This window comes from Scleropages formosus, chromosome 11, assembly GCF_900964775.1.
Source record: "Scleropages formosus chromosome 11, fSclFor1.1, whole genome shotgun sequence".
In the NCBI taxonomy this organism is placed as follows: Eukaryota; Metazoa; Chordata; class Actinopteri; order Osteoglossiformes; family Osteoglossidae; genus Scleropages; species Scleropages formosus.
The window spans coordinates 3,973,204-3,997,381 of record NC_041816.1 but is presented as its reverse complement, the minus strand read 5'-3'; the positions used below and the strand labels follow the sequence as shown (position 1 = coordinate 3,997,381).

At 46.5% G+C, this 24,178-nt stretch overlaps 1 protein-coding gene across 6 annotated transcripts in view; it reads right to left on the bottom strand.

Annotated features, from left to right (window-relative positions):
- LOC108934711 (tubby protein homolog) overlaps window positions 1-24,178 on the bottom strand; it is a 46,673-nt gene that overhangs the window by 7,786 nt on the left and 14,709 nt on the right. For 3 of the 6 annotated variants that reach the window (XM_018752763.1, XM_018752769.2, XM_018752764.1), the window contains 2 exons: window positions 6,846-6,897; window positions 4,249-4,411 (listed from right to left, as the gene is read on the bottom strand). In XM_018752763.1, coding sequence (XP_018608279.1) covers window positions 4,249-4,411; window positions 6,846-6,897 — 215 coding nt within the window. Of the gene's footprint in view, window positions 1-4,248; window positions 4,412-6,845; window positions 6,898-7,038; window positions 7,208-8,655; window positions 8,801-24,178 lie in introns of those variants that run through there. The other 3 variants (XM_018752765.2, XM_018752768.1, XM_018752767.1) reach the window with 3 other exon arrangements.

The window sequence follows — 24,178 nt, the reverse complement described above, 5'->3', positions numbered from 1 at the left end:
ATCACACAGTCCGGAGGAGCTACAATACAACTATATATACTGTATACTCCTACAGTGCGGGGGGTGCAGTGGCGCAGTGGGTTGAACCACGGTCCTGCTCTCCGGTGGGTCTGGGGTTCGAGTCCCGCTTGGGGTGCCTTGCGACGGACTGGCGTCCCGTCCTGGGTGTGTCCCCTCCCCCTCCGGCCTTACGCCCTGTGTTACCGGGTAGGCTCCGGTTCCCCGTGACCCTGTATGGGACTAGCGGTTCAGAAAATGTGTATGTGTCCTACAGTGCTGCTTGAAAGCATGCGAACCTTATAGTGATGCTCATTATTCTTGTACAAAATATTAGCACAAACATAAAATCTAAACCTTACATCTTAAAATAAACTTACAAAATGATAAATCATGATTGACACACCTGATTTTACTTACCTACTTGGTTTAACCAATGCGACTTGTGGTTCGCTTATTTTAGCACCTGCACTACTTTCATTTTTCTATGGAACATGGAATTATCAAATTACATATCTATTGTATCAGATGATAAAGACTTACTATGACTAAATAATGGTTTTGCGGTAAACTAAGGGACACAGGGGCTTCAAATACTTTCAAGTAGCACCGTATATGTATTCATGTGCTTTGAAGTATTCCTCCACCTCTTAATTTTATGCGAGTGACGCAAGCGAGAATCAGCTACTTGTGAAAAAGACAAACTAAATTGTAAAAGTACTTTTCATCTGCAACATGTTAAATGTTTCCTCATTAGCACACTGTAAAATCAGCCCATTTACTGGCAATGTGTTTCCTAATCTCTCCTCTATCACTTCCCACCCAGCGCTTTTGTTCAGACAGGGATGCTGAGAACTAATTTCAGTTCTGATAACAAGCACGTCGTTCAGCAGCCACGTGCTGAGGCTGCTCTTGGACTTGGCCTCCAGCTGTACCAAGAATCACGCCATTCATATTGGAAGCGCGTCTCAGAGATCCCAAGTGCCTTATTGTGAAAGTCCATTTCGCAGGCAATTATATTAGACAACAGGCAGAGGGAAAGAGTCATCAATTCATCATGATAAAGCAGGAACAAGAGAGTAAAGCGAAAGCAGATGAAAAGACTGAAAAAAGCTGCTTTATGACTGTCAGGGACAATGTTGCCACTCATTGGATTTCCCCCATGTGCTGCTTTATCACTTTGTTTCAGTCTGAGGCTCTCCGGTAGCGATCTCTACCTGGATTTACTGTGCAACGACCTGTCCGTGCACCCTTACCACCTGTGGCGCTGACTATGTTTCAGGCCTCTAGGGTGAGGATATTGATATATATTATGCAGTGAATGGAGAATTTCTCTGAAGCAGGATTTAGACTTTAGTATTTGTTAAACTTGTAAACCTTAATTTTTTATTCTTGATTCCCTCTATTCATATCTTCATATTTCCCTAAATTCTAGAATTTATACAATAACAGTGTGTTTTCCTGATTTGTAAAATGTCAACATCCCCAGATTTAAAAAATTAAATGCTGAACACCCTAATATCTCTCTTTATATCTTCACAAATAGTAACTCATACCTTTCAAAAACAAAAGGGCACCTGAAGTACATCTAATCCACCGGCAGGTCCATCCTCCTGTCGGGAATTCTCTGTCAAACTGGACAATTTGCTAATTTTATCTGCTTCATCAGTCAAGAGCCTTGGAGTTATGATTGATTCAAGTCTCAGTATCCCAAGACACTGAAGCCCCACCAAATACTGCAGATACTTTCCACATAACATCTTCAGGATCTGCCCTTATCTCTCAACACACTCTACACAACTTCTCGCCCAAGCCATGGTAATATCCTGCCAGGACAACTGCAGCTCCCTCTTGCATGGTCCTCCAGCCTCTGCCATCAAGCCTCTTCACCTTAAACAGAATGCCACATCATGATTTGTGCTCCACCTGCCAAAACGTTCCCATGTATCTTCCCTCTTCGTCTCTCTCCGCTTGGTTCCTGTAATCGCCCATATCAAAAACAAGGCTCTGGTTATGGCCTATAAGACCATAAATGGATTTGCTCCCCACTCCCTCCCGACCCGATCGTTCTCTACAGCCCAACCAGAACGTTGTGCTCCTTCACCTCTGGCCACTTGGTGGTCCCACGAACAAGAGATCCAAAATCAAAAGGTCCTTGGTTCTGGCTCTAGTGTGGTGGAATGATCTCCTTCTCTCCCCAGAACTGCTGAATCTCTCTCAGCATTCAAGAAGGATTTCAGAATACATCTATTTCAGACTCCCTTCTATCCTAATTTCAAATCTTCTCCAATTTGCACAACATAATCTGTTTAAAATAAAAATCATATTCCCTATTAATTCTACAAGCAGATACTTGTATAATTTATGTCAGCAAAAACATGTTATTGGATTAATTGACTGTACTTGAAGAATGGCATGTCTGCATCCACCTATTAGTGAAATATACGTTTTACTCTGAATTTTACGCTGCCTTTGAGGGTATCATTGGCTAAATGAAAAAATGTAAATGCCTGAAGCGAGACCTAGCGATCGCCCACCATTCATCTTCAGGCCCCTAGGAGGAGGTAGGGGGAGTTCCATCAAGTAATGTAAATCAATACTTAACTTTTTCACACACAAAAAAAATTCTGTATGTTTCTGTATATCAGAAAATAAATTATTCTTGGTGTACAAATGTATTTAATCTTGGAAAATTGTCCTCACGCAAAATCATTTTTGAAAGCAATCTCACTCAAGTCGTACATCATGCAAAGAAGGCTTGGAAAAGGCGTTAGGTGTTGAACTAAAGTTCTATAGCTAGCAAGGCAAAATTATCATATGCTTTTGCTGAGCTTTATATTTCAGTTGAACTATACGAACTCAAGCCTTTCTAGCCAAAAGCATGTATGTATCAATTATTCATGTTCCACCTCAAATCCATTGGCAATCATTGCACAATCACTGATAGAAGAAATTATAATATGATCGCTCGGGAGACCAATCCATTGTTTTCAGCGTATGTTTACATTTATTCATTTAACAGATGCTTTTCTCCATAGCAACGTATAATGATTACTGTATAGTATTTACCTAACTCCTTTATCCAAAGTGACTTCACAGTGTTGGATATACAACACTAAACTCCCAACAATCGTTCACCCATTTATACACCGAATCAATGTAACACTCATATACATGCACTAAGGGCTGTTTATTTACATTTACATTTATTGATTTAGCAGACACTTTTCTCCAAAGTGACCTACATCTCAGAGAACAATACAAAAAGTGCATCACATCAACAGAAGGAGAGATTTGGATGCAGACACGTAATTCTTGAGTACAGTCCATTCGCCTCTTACCACCATGTGAACCAGTAAACATTACATGAGTAGCTTCACAGTGTTTTTTTAGCAACCATTCCACCTGAAACACATGTCTCTGGACTATGGGAGGAAACCAGAGCACATCGAAGAAACCTATGGGGTGCAACTCAAGTCCCTCTCCTGAGGAAGCAATCATCCTTCGGAGCAACCAGCCTCAAAATTGACTGGCATATAAGTGGTAAACAAGGTCTTTGTGACAGACAGAAGGGGAATGACCTCAAAGGCCTAACTGGGATACAGGTCACAATCACTTGAGACCAGTTTCTGAAAGTCACAGGGAGAACAAACTGCTGTGCAGATTTTGCTATCCACACATATTCCTGAAACTCACTGAGGGTCTGGGAGTCAAGGACCATGCAGGATTACACCTTGTGTGCAGATTAGCCTTATAGTCACCAAGTGGTCAGTACTAGGGAATTATTGGATGTATAACTAGACCATCACATTCTCTGAAAGCAAAAACCAAGTCAATACAATTAGATACTTGGGAGTATTTTACAAATATGATGAATTTCAGCCACAATGGTCATCGAACTTAATTCGCTGTGGTTGGATTTGTGGTTTTTTTTATTTCTTTCCCCAAAGTGGGTTCGAGTAGTGATGGATTAGATTATAAGTCCTGTTTCTCTACTGCACAATACAAAGCTTTAGTAAGGCTAAGTTACTGTATCTTTTGTTTTAAGCTTTCATTATGAATTGAAAAAAAAATCAATTGGATAACAGGATCTGAACAGTATTTTCATTAAGGAAGCTTTGAGAAAAGCTGGATAAGACTCTTGGAACCCCTTCCTGTTGTGTTTTTCTTCAGACTATGGGAGATCATTAAAGTGTCACACCATAATGATGTCCAGGATCAGCCAAAGGACAGCCAAGGGATGCATATTACCATGGTAAAGGGTGCTGCTGTTGCTACTGAGGTAGGACTCGACCAGCGGTGCCTGTTCCTCCGACTGCTTGATCCTGCGGGTGCGTGAGCGACTGTCCACGCTGGATTGCACCATGAGAGGCTCCTGTCGCTTCTTCTTCTGCTTCTGTTCTAGCAGCGCACGCTGTGACACACACACACACACACACACACACACACATGCAAACGTAACATAGATGCCGCTACTACGTTCACCGATGTTCATACACAAGTGCACAGACATTTTTTGGACCGAATTCTCTAGATGACAATATGAAGAGTGCGGAGCAATACTATGGCACATTTAATCACCATTTCTACACGTTGCATATTCAGCACTGAGACATGAGAGCCACAGGTTTTCTCACTGGCTCACTGCAGACTGTCAGACCGGAACATTATCTTGGTTAGAACTCATAAACGATTTTCTTTCTCCTCCTCTCCTCTCCTCTCCTGTTTGGCTGGATTCAGTGTCTTTTTTTGGAACACCACTTAACCGACAGCGACCGCCTTCAGTAACACTGAAGCCGAGGTGCATAAGACCCCCTTGTAGTCCTTTGCGGTTTACGCGAATGACCACCTTTCAAAGGAGAGAATGAGGTCCTAGGAAACAGGAGAGAGTCAGAAGGACAATGAAGTCATATGTAAGCGGGGGGTAAAATTAACACTCAGGTTAGAGAGTGCAGCTGTGTGTGAGTCCCCTCAACCAAGGACACCGTGTTCTCTGTGAAAATGCAGCGACATCAACGAAACCGTGCCAGAGCTTTCGTTACAGATTAGGCAAATAACAGGGCTAATTATACACGGCATTCTTTTTGTCAGCAATCGGAGTTTTAACAAAACCCAGCCAGCACAGCTGTTAGCTACCGCAGAGTCATCTTGTACCTAATTTCAGATCCAGTTCTTGAGCACAGAAGAGCTTTATTCCTGAAAATCTCATTGAAACACACATGTGAACCACACCTTCCGCTGCAGTACCCTTGATCGAGGTACGTACCCTGAACTTGCACAGTAAGAATTTCCCAGCTGTATAAACGTGTGAATCGTTGCGAGCAGGTTAGCGCACAAATTTAACGTTGTCGGTCACTTTGAAGAAAAGAGTCCTTTCCTGATTTCCTGATCGGACCAAGGTTTTTTTTTTTTAATTTCCCTTAATAAAAAAAACACTAATTCATATGTGGGCAAACAATCTGATTTGTCATCCTCAGTAACTAGTTTAGAACAACTGTTTTGAACAGATCAATGGCTCATGTAAATTTCTTCCATAGTTACAGCTAATATGATGACGCCGGGTAATCTTTACAATGACTGCACACTTTGCTTCACTGAGCTAAGTCTGTAATAGCTATGAATTTTTTTTTTATTTTTCACATATTTACATCACACCACACCAATAGTAGTATAAGTGCGGAGAATTCTGGGGTAAGAATTTACATTTATTACGTTTATATTTATTCATTTAGCAGACGCTTTCCTCCGAAGCGACGTACATCTCAGAGAAAACAATGCGTACATTACATCAGGAGAAAGAGAAACATAGTTGCAGGCATGTGATTCTTAAGTAAATTTAGTTTGTTTCTTTCCACTTTATGCACCGACGTTCATCGTACGAGTAGTTGCATAAAACTCGGAACAGACGATTCCAGTTTAGCAGGAGCACCCATTTATACCAAGCACATGATGTGTGCAGTTTGATGTGAAAGGGGTGTAAGGTACATTGCTCTAACAACAAAAAAAATTGGAACTGCTCCCGAAACATTAGATTCAATCTGCAATAAATCCACTACAATTTCCCATCTTCTGAAAGCAGTTACTGAAGAACTGAAGTGATTGAGTCGCTAGGAGCTAAAATCAAACCTATTTTTTCCCCATCAACTCGTGTCCTCCAAAAGAAACAGGGAGCTGCTAAAATTATAATAAAATGTGAACTGATTAGACATGCTGGCATTGATTGTGGCATTCATTCAATTTTTTTCTGCTTTAAAACTCAAATGACAATCTCCGTGACTTAAAAAAATCACCCAAACGATGACCCCTGCCATTTGAATCATAATATGCTGAAATAATATTTTGTATTGAGGATTATACACAAGTCGTTCTTTGATCATGAAAGCTGAGCTTCAGGAGAAGAACGCAAACGTGCCAGCCTTCCTCTCCGTACAGCTACAAACACATAATTAGTGTCATTAATGTGCCTCAGTGGAAATGATACATATGTGGTATAGGTGATGCACAGCCAAATACTATACTTAATCCATACTACATCCATTACTACTAGTAGTAGCAGTAAGAGTAGTACACCTCTTACTTGCTGGATACTTTACTGAAGATACGCACATTAAGTAACTGCTCAAGGGTACCACAGCAGGGATCCTCCTGAAACTAGAGACTAGAGAGTTGTGTTCTAACTTCTGACCACACTACTTGCCGCCCACAGAAAAGAAGCCCATGAACTTTGTCGCGCCATGAAAAAAAGATCATCCCAGAGGAAGAGCTCCCTTTGGGCCGTCTCTCTCTACATACAAGAGTCACGCAGAAAACGCAGCAGTACTGGCTGTGGAAGAGGAGCCTTCTCTTACCTGTCGGTCCAGCTTCTGCTGCCGGAGGCTGCCGCCCTCATCGTCCAGCGTGCTGCAGGTGTGTGGAGATAGTTGGGGTGGGGTGGGGGGGGGTCAAAAAGTCAGACAGAGAGAAGGAGAGAGGCCAGTTTCAGCATGTATTCATATTTTAACCTTGAAAAAAATGGTAGATAAATCTGTGTCATGAACAGACCACAAAGTCACCCTTTCAAGCCCCATAACAGCCATGAAATCACCTGAGCGTGAACGAGAACTATCCGTGGGTGTGCAACTATTTCTGTAATGTCTGCGCATCAGACGCCCCACTTGTGCGCAACTAGACAAGGCAACTGTCTTCTTAACACACTACCTCTCTGTCTGCAATGGGCTGGCAGAGGCCAGCAAATAGAGCACATCAGAGAACATCGCCAATAGTGCTTGCAGCTGGGAAAGTCAGCTCTTTGAACTGAAATAAAGGCAGGACTGTGAGGGGAAAAGGGGTGGTTTGCTAATGATGCATTCGGGACAAACCGTGACAGTCAGAAGGAACATTGTACACAGTTAAAACCCAAAGGTGCCCTGCATGTGTGCGAAGGGAGAGTGGGGGTGGGGGTGGTGTGGATTGCATGGAGGTTGTGCGTTCTGCCTTTAAAGCCAAAGTTGTAGATTTCTTTAAAACCGGAAGAACATACTTTGTTTCTTGTCACACAAGAGGTGTTACCTGCAGCACAGAAAGATTTATTGAATGACCTACTTTTGATACTGTCTTTTTTTTTTTTTTTTAAATAAAAAAAGTGCTAAAAAAAACTTTGCACTCCCCCAAGATCTGAATAATACATGAGGTATTTCACTGGAGAGCACACATATAACAAAAGCTTGACTAAACCCTAATACTTACCTATATGTAAATATACTTGTATGTATAGGCAATTGTTTCGATTTAAAAGATCAGTCGCTGGTTGTCAGAACATGCCTTTCATTATAATCTTAATCTTAGAGCATGGCAATCCTTCTATTGTATACAGTGCTGGCTTTGAAAAGAAAAATATATATTGAAATGACTAATTCAGTTCAGTTAATACAGACACATAAGCATTATATATAATACAATAGTGCTGTATATGATCTATATACATATATACACTAGTACTGATATGGTTTAATATTTTAAACACATAAAAAGTATTTATGAAACGTATATGCCATTAGCTCTTGTTTTCACACCTAATTCATTTTCAGGTTTTGTCTGATGTCCAGCTCGTGTCGCGCCCCCCCCCCCCCCAGCGCGCGCGGCTGCGTTCAGCCTCCGTCACTTATGACAACCAGAGGCCAATGAAAAGGCAGCCAGAAGCGCAACCATGGCAACCACGGCTTCTAGCGACAACCGCGGGAGCGGCGGTTCACCGACGGCAAGCAGCCGTCTTCGTCTTTCCACGTCGCTCATCATCAGTCCCCAAAAAGAAGAGAATCGTTCTGTTGCTCTGTCTCGCCTCAGAAAGAGTATCAATAAATATAATAACGCCTTATGAGCAGAACATGAATCCATCTGCAATGAATGACTCGAATGCCAGCATTCGCACTACTCAGACTACTGTGCTGACTACATCACACACGTTAAGTTAAGTTCTTCCACACATGATGATACACGTCGTTTTACGGAAACACGAGCTCTTCTAACAGATGATTCATCACCGCGGAGATCGTCAGTGAAGGACGGCAGGAATCTACTTCTTCTCTGTCCGTCCGCGTGAACTTCACCCACGCGATGGTTCTCACCCCCCGCGCTTCCCTGCGGCTCGTGAACCAGCGCCACACGACACGGTGACGGTACCTGTACGGGATGCGATCCGAGTGTTTGGAGCTCATGTCTCACGCGGGATCGGGTAACGCCGGTATCCGCAGATCCGAGGACATGCCCACGCAGAGAGGCAGCAGAGCCCCACCATCGTCCGCCAGCGGCTCGGACACCTGCGAATGCCCCCCCGCCCCGCTTCCCCCGCTTCCCCCCCTTCTCGACCCGAGCACCGCAGCGGAGACCTTTGCTGGTGGCTCCGCCGCACCTGGCTGGTGGAAACTGACTGGACGCTTCCCTCTCCTTCCTCTTTGTCCCTCCTCCGTCTCCTCCCTCTTTTCCCCTTTCCTTCTCCTCTCACTTCTGTGCTGTCCGCCTTTTCTACCGCTTTCTCGCGTTCCATCTCAGTCAGTGTAATTGTAAACGTGACTGTACTGTATTGTAAGCCACATGTGAAAAGGCGAAATGCTACATTTCTTAAAAAGAAACACTGTCTTCTACCCTCGAAACACTAGACTAATGTTACTGTAATGTTACACGAGTTTTTGAGAAAGAGCATGTACACATATGATATTACTTGGACTGACCTACCGCAACTGCCCCTCCCCATGAAGTAGAAACAATCAGTGCGCTACAACTAGGGAGTATTTAATAAATGAGGAATCATTCTAAGACGTGCAGTAAACTATTTTTGATTGGTTCCTTACCTCCATAGGTTTATGTCTAAGCAGCTGTTTACAGGCTAGAAATTACTTACATATGAAAGAAATCAGAATCTCTTTTCTCAAACCTTGTTGGTAAACACATTCAAAGGCTCTTTTTTCATTTCATCCCTTAGTTGTTTCAGCATATTCTACAACTCCTGTGTTGTTTTTAAAGCGAGTTCGTTTAAAGGACAATGGCGCTATCGGAAACTTTTTTTTTGGATCTTTTTTCATATTTTAGAGTCCCACGCTACTGACAAGCGCCTTTACGTGCAAGAAATAGTTATTTACTGCAAATGGCTGTCACTAACATACGGAGATGCTGCGTAATATAAATAGTTGTGATGCTGTTGTGGGGAGTACGAGGACTTGGGGTGACTGCGTGTTGCATCACTGGAGAAACTGACAGAGACTACTGGTTCTACAGGGAAAAAGCCCTTGGGCCAAAAAAGCAATATTTCTGAATGCAGTCCCTGTCACCTACCTCTTATCATCACAAAATTTTCCAATCACTTCTGTGTTATAGACACAGCTACTTCGTGCCTTTGCTTTCCCTAACAGAGCCCAAAGCCGCATGTGCTCCAACCTATGTTCCATGGATGAAAGAAGAACCAGATCCCAGATCATTTGTTTTCAGTAGTATTTTCATGTCAGTATGGTAAACATAGATGGGGGGGGACTGCTAAATGCACATTCATCCAGCCCTGTAGCAAACCAACTTTGCCTGAAGCATCCATCCAATTTCAGCAACCACTTGTCCCGAGCAAGGGTGCCGAGATCCAGAGCCTGTCTCGGAATCATTCGGAGCAAGACTAAGGAGGGTACACTCTGGATGGGACACCCGTCCGTCACAGGCCTGCTGCTTACATACAGCCACTCATCCATTCATACACCGTGGGCGATTTAGAAACACCAGGTCACCTGAACTGCATGAGGAAACCAGAGCACGAGGAGCAAACCAAGGCAGACACAGGGAGAACATGCAAACTCCACACAGGGATCGAAACCAAGTTTTCTCACACCATCCAGGCACTGTGAAGTAGCAGCGCTACTCACTCCCCCACCATGCTTCCTCTGAAGTATCCATGTTTATTTTTATTAATAAACATATATGATTGCACAGTAATTTTAGCTGGTCATATTCCTCCAATCCTTCTTAGAACTGTAAAGGTTAAGTGCCATATGGAACTAAACTCAAAAAAGGTTTTATCGCTCTTCTAGAGATAGATTTTTTCTCCTCCGTGAACCGCCACCTTATCGTGGTGGAGGGGTTTGAGTGCCTGAATGAGTCCAGGAGCTATGTTGTCTGGGGCTACATGCCCCTGGTAGGGTCTCCCATGGCAGACAGGTCCTGGATGACAGACGAGACAAAGCGCGGTTCAAAAACCCCTTATGACAAAAAAATCAAGGCGTCCGTTTACTCCGCCCGGTATGGGGTCACCGGGGCCCCACCCTGGAGCCAGGCCTGGGGGGGGGGCTCGCACGCGAGCGCCTGGTGGCCAGGTCTATGCCCACGGGGCCTGGCCGGGCTCAGCCCGAAGCCACAACGTGGAGCCGCTCTTCGGTGGGCTCACCACCTGCCGGAGAAACCATAAGGGGCCGGTGCGTTGTGATTTGGGCGGTGGTCGGGGCCGAGTGCCCGGCCGACCCAAACCTCGGGCGCCAACTCTGGTTTTTGGGACTTGGAATGTCACCTCACTGGCGGGGAAGGAGCCTGAGCTGATGCGGGAAGTTGAGAGATACCGTCTAGATATAGTCGGGCTCACTTCCACTCACAGCTTGGGTTCTGGAACCACTCTACTCGATCGAGGGTGGACTCTCCACTATTCTGGCGTTGCCCAAGGTGAGAGGCGGCGGGCTGGTGTGGGCTTATTAATAGCCCCCCAGTTCAGCCGCCATGTGTTGGAGTCTACCCCGGTGAATGAGAGGGTCATCTCCCTACGCCTTCGGGTCAGGGAACGGTCTCTCACTGTCGTTTGTGCTTATGCGCCTAGCGGCAGTGTAGAGTACCCGGCCTTTTTAGAGTCCCTGGGGGGCGTGCTGGAAAGCGCTCCCACTGGGGACTCTGTCGTTCTACTGGGGGACTTTAACGCCCACGTGGGCAGCGACAGTGATACCTGGAGGGGCGTGATTGGGAGGAACGGCCTCCCTGATCTGAACCCGAGCGGTGAGTTGTTATTGGATTTCTGTGCTAGTCGCGGTTTATCCATAACGAACACCATGTTCATGCATAAGGGTGTCCACCAGTGCACTTGGCACCAGGACACCCTAGGTCGGAGGTCGATGATCGACTTTGTAGTCGTTTCTTCTGACCTTCGGCCATATGTCTTGGACACTCGGGTGAAGAGAGGGGCTGAGCTGTCAACTGATCACCACCTGGTGGTGAGTTGGATTCGATGGCGGGGGAAAAAGCTGGACAGACCTGGCAGGCCCAAACGCATAGTGAGGGTCTGTTGGGAACGTTTGGCGGAGGCCCCTGTCAGAGAGGTCTTCAACTCCCACCTCCGACAGAGCTTCAACCAGGTCCCGAGGGAGGTGGGGGACATTGAGTCTGAATGGACTATGTTCCGCTCCTCCATTGTCGGTGCGGCTGTTCGGAGCTGCGGCCATAAGGTCTCCGGTGCCTGTCGCGGCGGCAATCCCCGAACACGGTGGTGGACACCGGAAGTAAGGGATGCCGTCAAGCTGAAGAAGGAGTTCTATTGGGCCTGGCTGGCTCATGGGACTCCTGAAGCAGCTGACAGGTACCGACGGGCCAAACGGAGCGCGGCTCTGGCAGTCGCCGCGGCAAAAACTCGGGCTTGGGAGGAGTTCGGTGAGGCCATGGAGGAAGACTTTCGGTCGGCCTCAAAGAGATTCTGGCAAACTGTCCGGCGACTCAGAGGGGGGAAGCGGTGTTCCACGAACACTGTTTACAGTGGAAGTGGTGCGCTGCTGACCTCAGCTGAGGATGTTCTCGGGCGGTGGAAGGAGTACTTTGAGGATCTCCTCAATCCCTCCGACACGCCTTCCGTAGAGGAAGCTGAGGCTGGGGACTCGGAGGGGGACTCGTCCATTACCCTGGCTGAAGTTGCTGAGGTAGTTAAAAAACTCCTCGGTGGCAAGGCTCCGGGGGTGGATGAGATCCGCCCCGAGTTTCTCAAGTCTCTGGATGTTGTGGGGCTGTCTTGGCTGACACGCCTCTGCAGCATCGCGTGGAGTTCGGGAACGGTGCCTCTGGACTGGCAGACCGGGGTGGTGGTCCCTCTTTTTAAGAAGGGGGACCGGAGATTGTGTTCCAACTACAGGGGGATCACACTCCTTAGCCTCCCTGGGAAAGTCTATGCCAGGGTACTGGAAAGGAGAATCCGACCGATAGTCGAACCTCGGATTCAGGAGGAGCAATGCGGTTTTCGCCCTGGCCGTGGAACACTGGACCAGCTCTATACCCTCACTAGGGTGTTGGAGGGTTCGTGGGAGTTTGCCCAACCAGTCCATATGTGTTTTGTGGACCTGGAGAAGGCATTCGACCGTGTCCCTCGTGGCATCCTGTGGGGGGTGCTTCGGGATTATGGGGTTCGGGGCTCGTTGCTACGGGCTGTTCGTTCCCTGTATGACCGGAGCAGGAGCTTGGTTCGCATTGCCGGCAGTAAGTCAGACCTGTTCCCGGTGCATGTTGGACTCCGCCAGGGCTGCCCTTTGTCACCGATTCTGTTCATTATTTTTATGGACAGAATTTCTAGGCGCAGTCAGGGAACGGAGGGTGTCTGTTTTGGTGGCCGCGAGATCTCGTCTCTGCTTTTTGCGGACGATGTGGTCCTGTTGGCTTCATCAAGTCAAGACTTGCAGCGTGCACTGGGGAGGTTTGCAGCCGAGTGCGAAGCGGCGGGGATGAGAATCAGCACCTCCAAATCCGAGGCCATGGTTCTCAGTCGGAAAAAGGTGGATTGCTCCCTCCGGGTTAGGGGGGAGTTGCTCCCTCAAGTGGAGGAGTTTAAGTATCTTGGGGTCTTGTTCACGAGTGAGGGAAAAATGGAGCGGCAGGTCGACAGACGGATCGGTGCGGCGTCTGCAGTAATGCGGTCATTGTACCGGTCTGTTGTGGTGAAGAGGGAGCTGAGTCGTAAGGCGAAGCTCTCAATTTACCGGTCGATCTACGTTCCTACCCTCACCTATGGTCATGAACTCTGGATCATGACCGAAAGAATGAGATCGCGGATACAAGCGGCAGAAATGAGTTTCCTCCGCAGAGTGGCTGGGCGCACCCTTAGGGATAGGGTGAGGAGCTCAGTCACCCGGGAGGAGCTCGGAGTAGAGCCGCTGCTCCTCCGCATCGAGAGGAGCCAGTTGAGGTGGCTCGGGCATCTGTTCCGGATGCCTCCTGGACGCCTCCCTGGGGAGGTGCTCCGGGCTTGTCCCACTGGGAGGAGGCCTCGGGGCAGACCCAGGACACGTTGGAGAGACTATGTCTCCCGGCTGGCCTGGGAACGCCTTGGGGTTCCCCCAGAGGAACTGGAGGAGGTGTGCGGGGAGAGGGAGGTCTGGAGTACTCTGCTCGGACTGCTGCCCCCGCGACCCGGCCCCGGATAAAAGCGGAGGAAGATGGATGGATGGATGGATAGAGATAGATTTTTTTTTTTAATGTAAATTTGACATATGATCTGTGAGGGAAAACTTGAGGCTGACAATTTTAGTCAGTATGTTCTGATGAGTGTTTCAGGGAATTTATCGGTGAAATTGTTAGGAGCTTAACGTGACATATTTTAACTTGCACAGTTCATATGATTGCTTCTCTTTACAAAAACTATTTTGAGTTGATTTGATATAATAACCTCTTTTTTGCAACACCTGTCTTACAAAATATCAAGCTTGTTGATCACAATGATGTTTTGCAGTTGTTTTAAGGTACCTTTGCAGCTGTCTAAAGGAAAATCCAACAACACGGCCTCATAGCAACAAATGCTCAGTCTGGATTATTGATATGCTCTGGGTGGGCATTTGGAGGTCTTTCAAAGACCTGTGCTCAGACTTACACCTGAATTGGCAGGTTATTAAATAGGAAATGAACATGAATTAATACCTTAAACACTTACATGCGTTTAATGCGTGACTGTGTTGGTATCCTGCTCTGCTACATAAATACATTATTTTTGGTATTTTAGTATAGTATATCCAGAATTGTAAGTCACTTTGCACAAAAGACATCAGCTAGTTAATTATAATTAATTGTATAGTTTACATGTACCCGTAAAGGAGAAAAAACAGGCGACTGCGTTTAATTTCTCAACACTTTTATGTAGCCACAGTAGCCCTTTCACACCCGTTTGCCCTGTACTGCCACATTCAACACTTTAAAGTGATTCAGCAAAGAAGAAATTGTGGATAGAGATGGAGTACTCCATGATTTATTCATCACTCCTTAACACATAATTCATTAGTATGGGATTTCAGGGAGATGTGATAATTGATTTTTTTCATGTTCTGCCCAAACAAAGGCTGGAATAATGTCCCAGAACTCTGTGTCTTTTGCACACATCTACAGCTCCCTTAACAGTAACACTTCAGGAGAAATTTAAACGAATCGAGTCTCCCTGTTGTGGCATGGTGGTGCAGCATGTAGCATTGTCATCTCACAGCGCATGGGCTGTTCGGGGGTGTGTGTTTGAACCCGGCTCAGTCTGTGTGGAGTTTGCATGTTCTCTGTTTCTTTGCAAAGTCATGCAGTCCAGGTGCATTGGTGATGCTAAATTGCCTGTAGTGTGTGAATGGGTGAGCGTGTGTCCCGCTACGCTGTGATTGACTGGCATCCAGGCCAGGGTCTACCCGCCTCTGCTCTGCACCCAGTAATTCTGGGATTGGATCCAAACCCCCGTGACCCAGAACAGGATAAGGGGGTAAAGAAAACAGATCAGACAGAGGTCTCGCTGCTCTTTTTACAATTATCTGTGTAAATATGTCAAATGCTATTTGTCACAGCCGCGCCATCAGCCCAAGCAACAGCACCGAATCAAAACAGCAGGGTATAAAAGCACCACGTCGATTCACCGGGTTGCGGAACCTCTTCGGAACCACCGCTTCGACTACGCGCCCACAGAGCATATGGATACCTTCCCCGTCTCTCTTGATCCTCTTCGCCCCTTCATTCCTGATCCCCCTGGCTCCACGTCTTCAGTTCCAGACCTCGGCTTCGCTAAATCGACCTTGGCTCCTGTTTTGTCCCCGGAACAACGTTTGCCCCTCGAGTGACCCTTGCCTGCCCCATGACTACAATTCCGGTTTGCCCTTTTGGTGTTCTTCATTAAAAGTTCCCACAATTGGGTCCGCCTCTCCCTCTGTTTCCCAGTCTCGTCCATGACATTATTTCATTTCAGTACAGCTGCAGACATCAATAACGACAAACAGAAAAAGGAAATAAGTAAAACCACCACAAAACACACACACATTGACTGAAGCTGCTCGTCCCAAGTCGGGTCACGGCAAACCGGAGCCTAACCCGGCAACACAGGGTGTAAGGCTGGAGGGGGAGGAGACACACCCAGGATGGGATGCCAGTCTGTCACAAGGCACCCCAAGTGGGACTTGAACCCCAGACCCCTCAGAGAGCAGGACCTAGGAAAGCCCGCTGCGCCTCTGTGCCACCGCACCCCTCCATCACAAAACGTTATAATAAAAACAAAGTTTACAGTTTACAGAACACAACAATTTGTGTTAATTGGCACGCTTTTAATCCATCATATCAAATTTCTTGTCTTAATATGTCTCTAGATGAAAAAAGATACAAGATAAAAGATACCGTGTTATGCCAATGTCCCCGTAACAGGTTTAATCTTTGTTTTTACTTTTGCACTACTCTTGCCTGTGGTGTTTTCCTCTGCATATCCTGTCTTGCATTTGGACTGTCTACTAACCTCAAACATGTATCATTAATATTAGACATCTGTATATATTCTCAGCACCGGGTGAATACGTTTTCATCTTTCTCCGCAGTGGCTGAGTCCTTTCTGAGAACCACATAAAGCTCAGCTTAGAGATGCAAACAAGAAACATGCAGTACTGAACATAAGACTCACCCTTCAAAGTAAATGCTCAAATGAGCCACAAAATCCTCACTTTGCTGTGTAGAGTGACTGGAATAAAACTAGGCGTGAAATACGTGTGAAAGTCCAGTATGTGCTGTTGCTTGGTGTTTATGTTTTAAAAAATCAAAAGTGGAAGTGTTAACTGATTTTAGGTGCAATTTAAATGCACTTATCGCATGCTAAAAATCCCGTCAAATATTTATCACTTGGTGCAAAAGCAAAAATTCCTGTATTTACTCATTGGAAACAGTTTAGACTGAACAGATAGACATGGCAAGCCAACTTCAAAGATTAGCATTACAAGACTTCAGACTGCTCTCTCTGCTAGTTACCACGACATTAACATGGGAATTATGTCCCTAGAAATAGTTGGGGACAAAATATGAAAAAAGCAGATCTTTCCAGACTTTGCTTCATCTCAGAACTTCTGTGTAAAACACAGTAGCAATGTTGGTACTGAGTTCTATTTCAGATCCCTGAGTTTGTCGGTAAAGATCAACGAAACTTTATCAGAAAATTCACACTCAAAACACCAGCAGAGTCTTTTTATATTCTCCGATAAGGATAAGGACCTCTTTGAGGTTCCAGTGTGTCTAGAGAAGTAGCAAAGGCTGTGTTGCAGAACGAATAAGAAACGGGGTGCCTGCAACAAACAGCCACATGCACTATCCTTGTTGATGCACTTTACTTGTTGTCAGACTACATTCATATTTGCGTTTGTGATTCCTCATTGTGGTATTGCTTTCCTAGCAGTTACACTTAAGTCAGACATTTGGTATCAGGGTTCAGACTGTGATTAAAACTAAATGAACACACAGGAGTGTGTGTCCTCTGTTCTCCCTATTTCGTGCACTTTTGTTTACTCTGTATGTTGCTTTGTCAAGAAGTGTATGATAAATGAATAACTATCAATGTAAATTAGAGGTCAATAAGATAACTCAAATCATGCGGTAAATAAATACATACTGCCCATGTTTTACCAATGACCACAAAAAATCTGAATATCTCTTCAAACACCTGTTAGCAGCTCACTGTTTCAGTGATTGTTAGTTCTATTCTTTTTCTATTTTAAAACCCAGGGATTTTCAATGATGATCACTTATTAATCACATTTTAGTCAAGGGCTCTTGTAATCAGGGAGGAATACTTTGTTTCCCACTGCTGGTTGTGGTCTCCCAGTTTCCCCTAAGTGAGATAATGAGTCAGAGTATTAGCAGCAGACTGTTTGTGTGTGTGTGTGTGTGTGTGTGTGTGTGTTTTGCAAGCATGGAGTAAATTCTCAATAGCTCTAAAAATATATATGGGACATAAATTCCCTGCTGAACATGTCAGAAATGTATCTCCAGGTAGTCTTGCATCAAAGCAAGACTCCTTTCCTACTAAAAAAAAAACCTTGTCTCTCTGAAGGAGCTGCATTCAATATGAAATCATTGACCATTTATAAAGCTAAATGTCCAGCAGATGTTGAAACAAAATAGCAATTCTAATGGAGCATCAAAGGAATTTATTTTTCCTCTCTGCCATCTTAGCTAAACTGGGTTCAAGTCTAACTTAGCCTCTGCAATTTGTATATTCTCCCCATGTTCATTCATGTGCGGTTCTTCTGGGTTCACCTGTTTACTTCCACAGTCAAAATGAATGTGTTTCCATGTCAACTGGTGACTGTCATGCGGAGACGAAGGTGAGGGGGCGGCTGGACCCAAGTGCAGGATCGGTCGTCAGGAACCAAGGGATCAGGTAAGTTCTTGGTGTCGGGGACAGGCAAAGAGTCGGTCGATCGGCAGTCAGAGTCAGAGCGAGAATCCATGGAGGTGGTCAAGGGACGAGGCCGGGGAACAGAGACAGGGAGCAAGGAACAAGGAACAAGGCAGAACAGGCCATAGCGCAGATGGGACGGTTGACTCAGCGAGTCTCCACAAGGGAACGGGAGCTGAGGACGGTTTTTTAAGGGTGCGTGTACTGATTGGTGTCAGGTGCTGCCGACTGTGATGCAGGCGTGGACATGACAGTGACTCTTAGTTGTCCTTAATGATTTAATGGGTGTAGGGTGGCTTATGCTCTATGCTTGTGGGATAAGCAGTTACTGAAGATGAACAGATTGATACAGTAGATGGCTGTGTTGTGACTGGTCAACCAGCATTCATGTTTTAGTATTGTAACTGGAGCCTTTATACAGATACAGTATGTGTGTGTGTCTTTGTACACACACACACATACACACACACAGCAGTGACCACCCCAATCAAATATATCCCCTCTTATCGGTGCTCCTCCAGTCCTGCAACTCACATCGCCAGCTCTAGTCTGAGAGAAAGCGGGTGGTGGTCTCAGTGGATGCTCAGTATTGATTCTGTTTGATGCAATGTTAGGCTTTTAATAGTCCCTTTTGAGGGTGAAATTCAAACTTCATTTGCTTGTTAAAGTGGTACTCTTCATAAAGTGAATCTTGAGTTCCTGAGATGAGGCACTGCTCAAATGAGGAAAAGGCACAATTAATTCCCCCTGGATCTGTTTATTGACATGTGTAGTGGCATCATAAAAGCTTCCACAGAGGAGTAGGTTCTCTGAGCCACCTAGATGTCCACTTCTGGGTATTCTGTCAGTAAGGGGCCCCTTCTGAAAGACAAAGGTAAACCCACTAGCCCTAGAAATGTGCTGCCTGTTGAGCTGTAATACCAGATTACAGAAGGAGCCTGGGCCAACCAAACCCACCCCACCCCACCCCACCCAAAAACAATCCCTCAGCAAAGGTTCATTGGTCATCAGATTACAAGGGAACACCCTGAAGCTGTAAAGAAGAGGGAAGGTTAACAAGGGCATGGAAAGCAGCACTGAACACAGGAGCTTGATTTACTCTCCTGGTTAGGATGCTGCAATAATAATAGCATCATTACCAGCTGAGGGGCTGTTAAGTGGCTGTTACTGAAGCTCAGGGGGGTACTTCTCAGAACAGTGTAAGACTGACAGTACCTGCAGAGGCTCAGTGCACACATTGAGCGCCTAGTATACAGTCTCTGAGTCAGTCACACACATTTGATATAATTTAAACTGGAGCTTCATGGCTGTACAAATGTCACCTCAAGTGTCACTGTGTCCCAAGCAAAGGTTAAGATGGATTGGTCTTTCATTCAATCAATTGGTCCCATCAATTTTAGTCCCTAGTAGGTACAGGCCAAAAATTGAAAATACAAGTATCTTGATTCCCAAACTACCCCCTGCTGTATAGTTCGAGCCAAATGCATTCTTGTATGGGCAACTAATATTTTTGCAAAACTTTACCTGCATAGTATGCATTCAGCTGGACTCAGAAGGTAACATACTCCCTCAGACATATTTTAAATTTCCTAAGACCTCATGTAGATAGGATCGGCACACCATGAATTCCTTGAATCAGTTAAAAAATATGAAGAGTATTATACAAATTTAGGTAACTTATTTAATATGTTTTGTTGTTTATCTTCTCTTTAAAAATACTAGGTCTCAAATAAGTCAGAAATTCACACTTATACATTCTTGGACTAACAAGTACTTAATCTGTACTGCAAAATACACTGAAGAATCTTTGCTCCATCCTGCAATACTATCTGTGTTTTAACTCCTTTACCACTTGAGGGAGTACACACATCAAAAAGTAAGCTTAACTGCATTTTCATTCACCATACTTCTTTGTCATGTAAAATTACAAACTTTTGTGTGTTTATTGTTTCCAGGTCTGGTATATCATTAGCCAAACGTAAAGAAACTACCATTCCCTTATGCAATTTGACAGTTTTCTTTTCATCACTCTACACAAATTTTCATGTGCACTAGATACTCTCCTACACATTACAAAAGTGGTGTGTGTCCTTTTAAATCAATGAAGTAATTCTTGGAAGCCAGCAACTTCTGTATTTCCTAAGTCCATTCATACAGTATGAATAAGGAAGGTACAAGAACATCTGGATGACAGCCCTGCATCTTTCCATAACAGCAGTCCTCTGAGAGGAGGGCTTTCTCATAAAATTTACTACTGGTGTTTTAATGATAGAGCCAACATGGACTCTGTTGCATCTGAGAAAGGGAGTAATTACATAAACAATTTTACTCGTCAGCAACATGGATATTCCTGTCAACTTCCATTTCCAGCAAGGTTGCTCACCATAGCAACACACTCAGTTGGCCAGCCATAGCAGATCCCCTGGTGGGGTGGGATTCTGGGTAAGGATTCTGGACAAGGATGCAACACAACACCGTTTATTTATTCAGAGGATTCACATTTGCCCAGCTACACCCATAACCTCTGCATTACTATGCTGAAAATTTTACTGATGCATTACCGATAGCATTGCTGATGTATGAAGTGGCAGCATCAGACATAGGACTGTACAGATCATTTCCAGAAGTAAAGGAGAGTGTCATGGCCGGGTCTGAGGGAAGCGGCGGACCCAAGTGCAGAGCGGTAATCGTGGTGGTTTCTTCGGGGAAATCCAAGAGAGGAGGTCAGAGGACGGGCAAAGGGTCTTCGAGGTGCGAATGTCGTAACAGGGAGGATCCAAAAGGCGAGGTCAGTACACAGGCAAGAGGTCGATGATCAGAAAGAGGCAGCAGATCGGGGGAACAAGGGACGGGTTCGGGGAAGGCGTTCGGGAACAGGAAATGGCTGGAGAAGGTCGCTAACGAGGAGGCAGATCAAGGTTCCGCATCAGCTGGTGGTCTGACGCAGCCTTTTATGCTGTAGTCTGCGTTGCGTCCCAGGTGTTCCGTGTTGGCCCGGAGGTTTGGGCGTGGCAGTACCCCCCCCGAGGAGCGGTCCCGAACACTCAAGGGCGACCAGGGGGACGGCCTCGAGGCCGAGGTGCGGGCCGATCCGGATGACTCCTGTGGAAGTTGGCGATGAGGCTCGGATCTAGGATGTCTCGTGCCGCTACCCAGCACCGTTCCTCAGGTCCGTATCCTTCCCAATCTACCAGATACTGGAGTACCCCTCCACGACGGCGGGAATCCAGGAGCGCCCGTACCGCATACGCTGGTGCACCACCGTCAGGCAGGAGAATCGGGTCTGGAGGCGTGGTTGCGGGCTGGTGTAGGGAGGTGGCCAAGGGTTTGAGGAAGGATACATGGAACGTCGGGTGTGTGCGTAGATGTTGGGGCAGGTGCAGGCGATACGAGACCGGGGTAACTCTGCGGATAATCTTAAAGGGTCCAATGTACCTTGGGCTGAGTTTCTTTGACATATATGGTCCTTGGAGACCCCGGGTTGATAGCCATACCCTCTGTCCGGGTGTAAGGGAGAGGTGCCGCCGATGTCGATCGGCTTGGTGTTTGATACGGGTTTGCGATTCTTGGAGATGTCGTCTGACAGCTGCCCATACCTCGCTGCTGGTTCGGTACCAAGAGTCCACAGCAGGCACATCGCTGGATCCCGGTTGCCATGGGAACAATGGTGGCTGGTACCCCAAGATGCACTGGAATGGAGAGACACCTGTAGAGGTATGGGTGAGAGTATTGTGGGCATACTCTGCCCACGGAAGGTATCGAACCCAGTGAGTTGGGTGTTCAAGACAGTAGCTTCTGAGGTACCGACCGATATCTTGCTGTAGCCGTTCTACCTGCCCATTGGCTTGAGGGTGGTATCCCGATGTCATACTCACCGTGACCTCGAGTTTTTTTCCAAAAAGCCCTCCACACACGCGATGTGAACTGAGGACCCCTGTCGGACACTATGTCTTCGGGTATACCGTAGAGCCGGAATACATGCTGAAACAGCAACTCTGCTGTCTCCAAGGCAGAGGGGAGCTTGGGCAAAGGAATCAAGCGACAGCCCTTGGAAAAGCGATTGATCATGGTCAAAATGGTGGTCTTACCATCTGACAGTGGGAGGTCCACTAAGAAATCTAACGCTAGGTGCGTCCAGGGACAGTTGGGTACCAGCAGGGGTTTCAGGAGCCCTGCTGGACTCTGATTTGAAGCCTTGGTCTGAGCACAGACTGGACACGCCCGGATGTAGTCCTGTACGTCCTCCCGGAGGGACGGCCACCAGTAGAGCTGCTGGATCCTAGCCTGAGTCTTCCCAAACCCCGGGTGCCCCGCCGCTGGATGGTCATGGGCCCATTGTAGGAGAGCGGTCCTCAGACCTGGTGGAACGTATTGTTTTCCAGAAGGTTTACCTGGTGGTTCGGGGTTCGCTTGTTGGGCTTGGGCCAGGTCCTGGGTGAAGTCCCACTGAACGGGTGCCACAAAGCAGGATCTGGGCAGGATGTAGTCTGATTACGGTACCTCCTGCGTTTCGTCATGCAGCCGGGAAAGGGCGTCCGCTTCGATGTTCTTTGGACCTGGTCTGTAAGTGACAGTAAAGTTGAACCGAGAAAAGAACAGCGCCCACCTGGCCTGACGCGTGTTGAGGCGCCGGGCTGTCTGCAGATATTGTAATTCTTATGATCAGTGAGCACCAAAAAAAGGTGTTGTGCCCCTTCCAGCCAATGTCTCCACTCTTCTAGGGCTAACTTAATTGCTAGGAGCTCTCTATTCCCTATGTCGTAGTTTCGATCGGCCTCAGACAGTTTCCTGGAAAAAAATGCACAAGGATATAATTTCACGGGCTTACCTTGCCTCTGTGAAAGAACAGCGCCTACCCCTGACTCTGAGGCGTCCACCTCCACCACGAATGGCAACTCAGGGTCGGGTTGATGCAGGATGGGGGCTGTAGAGAACTTGAATTTGAGGTTCTCGAAGGCTCGTTGGGCTTCTGGGTTCCACGGGAGACGAGGGGTTTTACTCGCTGTAAGCGCTGTCAGTGGTGCGACGATCATGCTGAAGTTCCTGATGAACCGGCGGTAAAAATTGGAGAACCCCAAAAATCGCTGGAGAGCCTTAGTTCTGGTTGGGCGAGGCCATTGCTGGATGGTCTGGACCTTACCTGGATCCATAGCAATGCCGTCTCGGGTAAGTATGAACCCCAAGAAGGAGGCTTTCTGCTTGTGGAATTCACATTTCTCCAACTTCACATATAATCTCTTTGCAACAGTCTCTGGAGCACCTGTCGGACAGTCAGTACATGCCTGGCCAACGTATCAGAATAAATCAGGATATCGTCAAGATATACCAGGACGCCTTTGTGGATCATGTCCCCGAGCACATGATTCACAAACGCCTGGAATACGCTGGGTGCGTTCGCAAGACCAAAAGGCATAACCAGGTATTCGTAATGACCCAGGGTGGTACTGAAAGCAGTCTTCCATTCGTCACCCTGCCGGATACGGACTAGATTGTACGCACTTCTCAGGTCGAGCTTCATGAACCATTGCGCCTGCTGAATGTTCTCAAGGGTGGCTGTGATCAAAGGCAGAGGATGTGGGTATTTCACACAAATACTATTCAGCCCCCGATAGTCAATACAGGGGCGTAACCCCCCACCTTTTTTCTCGATGAAAAAAAACCCGGCAGACGCGGGGGACGTGGATGGTCGTATAATTCCTGTTTCTAAGGCTTCGGTGATATAAGTCTGGAGGGCTGATTGCTCGGGTCTGGACAACGGGTAAATGCAACTACGCGGAGGCGTGGTACCCGGCAAGAGATCAACTGCACAGTCCCACGGGCGATGCAGTGGGAGCTCGGATGCGTGTCTTTTGCTAAAAACCTCCGCAAGATCCTGATACTCGGGAGGAACTGGCACCTGCAGTGCAGATTCTGAGCCTTCTATAGACGTAGCTCGACAGGGTAGCTTTAAGCAGGTTCTCTCACATTGGGGTCCCCAAGCCACCAACTCCCCAGTACTCCACTGAAAAACCGGGTCATGCTTGGAGAGCCAAGGGAACCCTAGAA